The 7,321-nt window shown below is 34.4% G+C and overlaps 1 protein-coding gene across 18 annotated transcripts in view; it reads right to left on the reverse strand.

Annotated features, from left to right (window-relative positions):
• The window catches only part of LOC125656894 (sarcolemmal membrane-associated protein-like), a 48,155-nt gene that overhangs the window by 26,344 nt on the left and 14,490 nt on the right, over positions 1-7,321 (reverse strand). For all 18 annotated transcript variants that reach the window (XM_056143791.1, XM_048887515.2, XM_056143789.1 and 15 more), the window contains 8 exons: positions 5,716-5,872; positions 4,181-4,247; positions 3,653-3,743; positions 3,260-3,427; positions 1,683-1,760; positions 1,534-1,596; positions 1,301-1,438; positions 271-439 (listed from right to left, as the gene is read on the reverse strand). In XM_056143791.1, coding sequence (XP_055999766.1) covers positions 271-439; positions 1,301-1,438; positions 1,534-1,596; positions 1,683-1,760; positions 3,260-3,427; positions 3,653-3,743; positions 4,181-4,247; positions 5,716-5,872 — 931 coding nt within the window. The remainder of the gene's footprint in view (positions 1-270; positions 440-1,300; positions 1,439-1,533; positions 1,597-1,682; positions 1,761-3,259; positions 3,428-3,652; positions 3,744-4,180; positions 4,248-5,715; positions 5,873-7,321) is intronic.

The following is a 7,321-nucleotide window of genomic DNA, read 5'->3' on the forward strand; positions in this document are numbered from 1 at the left end:
ATAGATATGATTCAGTTAGATTTAATCATGGTTTCCATTGCAATGCAAATGAATATCAAAGTCAACAAAATATTATGAAGTGAATTAAGTGGATAACATCTGTAGTTGAAACTCCAATTTTTAATCAGTTTCCATTGACTACATTTTTAATCAGTTTCCATTGACTACATTGTTTCCATTGACTACATTGCGGAAGATTGACAGATCATCCCAGTGCTTCTGAATTCTTTACGACAAATCTCTGATAGGACTGCACTAATGATTGTGTACCTTTCATGGCTGCCAGCTGTTCCAATGCGATATCGTTGTCGGCCTGGAGGGACTCCATCTTTGCCGTGAGAATGGTCTCCTGTCGAATCATGTCCTGGAGTTTTTCGTTGAGGTCCTCTTTTTCTTGTTTGATTTTCTCCATCTCCTCTAGATGCAGTCTCTCTGCCTCCTGTCAATGACAGTGCATGTCATATCTAAGCTTCTCTATTCATAGTATATAAACGACAGTGCATGTCATATCTAAGCTTCTCTATTCATACATGTACATTGTATATAAACGACAGTGCATGTCATATCTAAGCTTCTCTGTTCATACATGTATATAAACGACAGTGCATGTCATATCTAAGTTTCTCTGTTCATACATGTATATAAACGACAGTGCATGTCATATCTAAGCTTCTCTGTTCATACATGTATATAAACAACAGTGCATGTCATATCTAAGCTTCTCTGTTCATACATGTATATAAACGACAGTGCATGTCATATCTAAGCTTCTCTGTTCATACATGTATATAAACGACAGTGCTTGTCATATCTAAGTTTCTCTGTTCATACATGTATATAAACGACAGTGCATGTCATATCTAAGCTTCTCTGTTCATACATGTATATAAATGACAGTGCTTGTCATATCTAAGCTTCTCTATTCATACATGTATATACGGTACATTGTATGAATGAGTCTATAAAACTAATACAAGGATCTCTCATCCTTATAAAGTACCAATTTCTATCTACATGTAAACCTCATTTCAATATGTTATGTACATTTAGTACTGTATTTTTGTGCACAAAATTATAATGTATTGAGGTCAAAGGCACTGAATAGAAATTCATTTTTGCTCAGTTTGAATTTCACAATTTTCACTGCAGGCCAATACAGTGATAAAAAAAACTGAGATCAACATAACTTATATATGACCTTTCTATGAAAGGGTCATAAAAATAAATACAAATAACCATGGATTTAATCAGGAGTAACTTTTACATTATGAAATGTGTCTGTAAATCCGACAATGCTAACCTGTAATTTTTCCTGTATATCTAGGACTTCCTTCTGTTGGTCCTGGTACTTTTCAGCCAAAGCCTGGAGTTCCTCCTGAGCTTTCTCACACATGTCCTTCAGGTGGGTGCACTCATCTTCCGTGTTATGTAGTGATCGCTGCAAACAAATCATTAACAAAGTTCGTAATGTGTATTTCTTACTATGACACACATGTGGAATTAACTTGAGCAGTTTCATACTATTTACTTTACCTCAAGGTCTGAAAGTTTTCGGACAGCCTCAAGCTTTTCTTCCAATACCCTCTTAAGAGATTCCTGGTAAAAAAAAAACAGTTTGTAGAGAATCTAGACCAAAATATGAAAATGTTGTAAAGAGAACGCGGCATGGTTATCATCCTTACTTTGGCAGTAGTTTCGTATGTGTTCTTTTCTTCTTGTAACGTAACAACTTCCTGACGCAGTGTGTCATCTGCATGGTTCTGCAATGATACAAACATTAACACTATCATACTAACACACTTGAGATAACGTAATGTATAAAATGTTGCCATTTGTCCAACATATTGAACATATTTCACTTCCAAATGAATATCACAAGAGTTACCAGAAGATAACATAGCTTGATGGGAAGCATAACTCTACTTAAAACATAGCCTTTGGTTCAAAAGGTTAAAGTTTATGAAAAGCAAGTCAAAGGTCAAGGGGTCAAAGTTTTGGTACCATATAAAAACCCTGCCTATGAGGCATCTATGTGTGAAATATCAAAGACCTATCCCCCTTGGTTAAAAAGATATAGCCAAGGTTAAAGTTTTTGAAATGAAGGTCAAAGTTCAAGGTCACTAAATCAAAGGATCAATATAAAAACAAAAGCCTGGTCATGAGGTAAAGTTCAAAGTCAATGGTATTGGTTCTAAAAGAAAGGTCTTGCCTTAAGGATTACATATGTGAAATATCAAAGCCCTATCCTCCTTGGTTCAAAATATATAGCCAAGGTTAAAGTTTTAGAAATGCAGGTCAAAGTTCAGGTCAATAGTCTTGATTCTAAAATGTCTCATTATAAGGCATTTATAGCTGAAATATCAAAGCCCTATCCCCCTTAGTTCTAAAGACAGACATGTTGAAGTTTATCAAAAGTAGGACAAATTCAAATGTGAAGGTCACTGGGTCAAGTCCTGGTACCAAATGAAAGGTCTGGTCACAAGACATCTATCTGAAAAATAGCAAAGCCCTATTATACCCCTTGTTTAAAAAGATAGAGCCAAGGTTAAAGCTTTTTCCTAATAGTGGGCTGCCGACGTCACAACAATAGCTCTCCAGACATTCGTTCCAGCCAGCTAAAAATCAATTATAGACTGAATTCTTTTGACTTCATAAAAATATTTTTGTTTGCAAATACATGGCCTTGAATAATGAAGTCCCCCCCCCCCCCCCCCCCCCCCCCCCCAAGTTACCCCGAGAGTGTCTAAATGACTTTGAAAGGTGTGATCTTCAAAAGCATTTTGCTCCAAAAATTTGGTCCTCAAATGAATTACACATTTCTTCTCTCAACAACCTTGATATTGTCCAAATGACCTAGGGCTAAAATATAAATACATCAACATTTCTATTTTTAAAATATGACTGGAAATAAAATTACATGCTTCATTTTCAATGTCCTTGACATTATTTCAATGACCTTGGACATGATTAGCACATACCTTCAGGTGATAAGCAATCTTTGAGTTAAGTAAGAGTCTTATTTTTCTGTGTTATGTAAATGAAATCTTTCAAACAAAATCTTCAAATAGACATTGCCATACTTCTCTCAAAATTGGACAAATCAATCAAAAAATACCAGGCTCATATATATTTTACATTCACATAGCATATAAAATTTCTAGACATATGGACATGGTGACTGTAGAATACACCTCAAAACTTTTTTTAAATGGGGGGGGGGGGGGGATATAAGCTGTTTCCCAGTGGTTGTTTGGCCTACCTTTGAGTAGATATGTAGCTGATTCTCCAGGACCTCTAGTCGTGACAGTAGGCGGTCCTCGTCTATTAATGCTTGCCAGCCATTCTCTGATGCCTCCTGGGTATTATCTACAAGTTGCTGGAGTGTACTTAGTTTCTGTTCCAGCATCTTCTCTCTGTGTAGTGCCTCCTAAAACAGAAAGTATTCCAATAAAAAAAAAAAACTGAAAAAAGAACTTAGAGCATTTCACAGCTTATGAATAAATGGTTCTGTTTTTAAAAATAACTGGCAATGTATCCGAATATGTGTTGCTTAGATGATGTAATTTTTAGAATAAGCACGCAACTCTGAAAAATAGGTGAATAATTCAGGATTTTTAAACTGCACATGAAATATATTTTGTCATCTAGATACCTGTAGATACTGAGCCAATTGATAAAGTTCCTGAGATTGAATTGTGACGCCCGGTGTCACAGTGTTAGAAAACGGCCCTGATTCGGAGTATCTGAAAGTTAAAAAAGACATGTAAATGTCAAAAACACATTATTGTATGTAACAGTGTTAGAAAACAGCCCTGATTCAGAGTATCTGAAAATAAAAGCAATGTAAATGTAAAAATCACATTACTGTATGTATTAGTTTTCCTTTTCAATCTTACCTCTTCTACTAAAGTCTGTAGAGATAATCTCCCTTACCATACAATTCAAAAAATCAAAATACCCTCCTCCAAAGATTATCTTTTATCAGGAATAGGCTTTATCTCTTAAAATGATGCAATGTCTTTAATCTTATATATCGTTCATTTACAGTAAAGAGTCACAATCCTGCTAAAAAAAAAAGTCAGATGCTTACTAATTCCTATTGTAGTAAAAAATTGACCACATTTCCTTCATCATATAGGCTGACGGAAATGCCTTTGTTACAGAGGCATTGGGTACTTACATATTTCTGGCTTCTCGTCCATCTGGATGGAAGAGTGTGACAGTTGCTATGATACAGTTATGTGTGACTGCAAAACAAAAACACAAAGTCAGGAATACATTTACATGTACTGGTATATAACTAGTCAGTTTTTTACTCTGTAAGTGCAGTTTTGAAGAGCCTTTAAATAGTGCCCTCTTCATGTTCATACAAGTGTCAGTTTCTCAAGGGAAAACTTTGTGCACACCAGTAATTCTTATATGTAAACAATAACATGCACTTGGATTTGAAAAGAAGTTGTACATAATGCACACTATTCATGTGAACATCTTTATTTCTCTGAGAACTCTGAACAAAGTGAAACATGTTGACACATGGCAGTAAATTAGTTCCTGTTCATGAAAGTATTATTCTGATTAATAGTGATTGTCTTAATCACAGATTACACATCACTACAGTGTAGGTGTGACCCCTGACTGTATGACAGAAGCCAGTCTGTCTTCAGTTTTCTGTGTATCTCTTTGAGCCCACAGTGATTTTGATGTAGATCTATCCTTGCTCTGCATACTAACAGATGTACATGCTTGCTCCTCACTCACTCATATCTCAAAGGAGAAATCAGTAACATGGGATTCCTAAAGAATTCCACACATTCCCAAAACTAGACAGGTTTCTCAGCTTTGTCATTTCTTGGATACTCCAACAAATTTTATACAAAATGGATCATTGACAAGTGCTGCCTCCAAAGACAAGCATCAAATCATTCAATGATAGTTAAATTACTGTGTTGCTTATCAGGTGCTCTTAATACTGTACATTTGTTAAGAAGTACCATTCTATAGAACATACATTACATGTACAGCTATGATCTCCTTTTTTTCCTCAAAACCATTTTCCAAATTCTGGGAAATTACTTTTCTTTTACCTATCAATTGCTAAACCATTAGATAAAACCTTTCTCCATTAGTAATTCAAAAACTTTCTTGACAGCTGCCAACCTGGCTTGAATGGGAATTAGAATGCTATATATAGCACACTTTTATTCACAAAGTCAGCACATCTCACAGATCAGCACGTTCCATTAACACTGAATATACTTGCTACAGAGTGTTTATATACTGTGTGTTGCTAGTTTTTGTAATTTGACTTCTTTTTCTTTTTTTTAAATAAAAAATTGCACATCTATTTAAGGAAGAATGCTACACCAGAGAAATTTGATGTGGATGGAAAGTGCAGGGTGTGTGCAATATTTTGAAACTGAAAACTTTCAAGTTCACTTTATTTAGTCAACAATTTAAAAAAAAAAAAAAAAATTAAAGTAGAAAACTATGAAAAAAATTGAAAACCCCTGCTGGACTCAAACCCATGATTTATAGCTCAGCAGGCGACAGGCTAACCAACTGAGCTAGGTATTTAAATCAAAAAGGAATAGACAAATATTGCTGATATTTATGTTTCCATGTATGTTTTAAAAGGAAGTCAGCCATTACATGTATGACAATGTAGTATACCTCCTTAAACAACCGTAACACATTACTCCAGTTTCTGACCCTTACTTTTTTCTCCCCGTTTGTTGTTGTCCATGACATCCACACCAAACTGTATGTGGTCCCCAGAGAAGATTTCCCGGGGGGCGCTCTCCTCCCCCCCTCGACTGAGTCGCTGGTTGTTGATGAAGGTCCCATTGCTGCTCTTTGTGTCCTTCAGGTAAAACTGAGGAATAAAATACAGAGGTAAGTTAGATTTACTCCAGAATATTCAGGTAAATCTGACGAATAAAAATACAGAGAAAAGTTAAATTTACTCTAGAATATTCAGGTAAAACTGAGGAATAAAAATACAGAGAAAAGTTAGATTTACTCTAGAATATTCAGGTAAAATAAAGAGCTAAGTTAAATTTACTCTAGAATATTCAGGTAAAACTGAGGAATAAAAATACAGAGCTAAGTTAGATTTAATCTAGAATATTCAGGTAAAACTGAGGAACAAAATACAAAACAAAGTTAGATTTACTCTAGAATATTCAGGTAAAACTGAGGAATAAAAATACAGAACAAAGTTAGATTTACTCTAGAATATTCAGGTAAAACTGAGGAATAAAAATACAGAGTGAAGTTAAATTTACTCTAGAATATTCAGGTAAAACTGAGGAATAAAAATACAGAGCTAAGTTAAATTTACTCTAGAATATTCAGGTAAAACTGAGGAATAAAAATACAGAGCAAGTTAGATTTACTCTAGAATATTCAGGTAAAACTGAGGAATAAAAATACAGAACAAGTTAAATTTACTCTAGAATATTCAGGTAAAATAAAGAGCTAAGTTAAATTTACTCTAGATTATTCAGGTAAAACTGAGGAATAAAAATACAGAGCAAAGTTAAATTTACTCTAGAATATTCAGGTAAAGGTTATAACTTCAGAATACTCTGAAATCCAAAATCAATTTGTGGGGGATCTAATTTTGATGTACAGTTATATATATGAATGAAAAGAACTACTATAACAAAGATGCACTCCTAAACAACAAAAAGAAGCCTTAAAACATCTGGGTTTTTTATGTTTTAATCAGGGAGACCCAGTGGAACACTAGAGTATACACATGCACTAGTACATGAATTCACAATTTTTGTCTGAAATATGCTGAATAGAATGCCAGTGAAGCAAAAACCCCATCTTCCTTTGTGTCAAATGATCGTAGATCAAAGGTCAAAAGGTAAATCAGATATAACAATTCTATATATACACCATATATTATTCCAAACTTCAGTTTAATACTGCTATAGAGATAACAGGTTCAGGGATTTTGATCCCTATTCATTTGGGTTGAAAGGTCACAAGGTCATACATGTATAAACAGAAATCTATAATTCCAATACAACATTACGTGGACACCATATAACAAGATTTTCTCATACTTGCTATAAATATGGGAAGTAGTTGAAGAGAATCAGCATGGATTTCAGACAGGAATGCTATTTGGATTCTTTTTGTTTCCGAAGTAAAACTTATAAGGTCAACACTTGAGAGGAATTAAGTGTCATAATGCTCATGTTATGAGGGGATGCCCTCCATGTGCAACCTTTCTTTGCTTATTAATAACTTGAAGAAAAAAAAACTGACACTAAAATTTCTTAAGCAATTCAATAAATGAAATATGAAT

This window comes from Ostrea edulis, chromosome 7 (assembly GCF_947568905.1).
Source record: "Ostrea edulis chromosome 7, xbOstEdul1.1, whole genome shotgun sequence".
In the NCBI taxonomy this organism is placed as follows: Eukaryota; Metazoa; Mollusca; class Bivalvia; order Ostreida; family Ostreidae; genus Ostrea; species Ostrea edulis.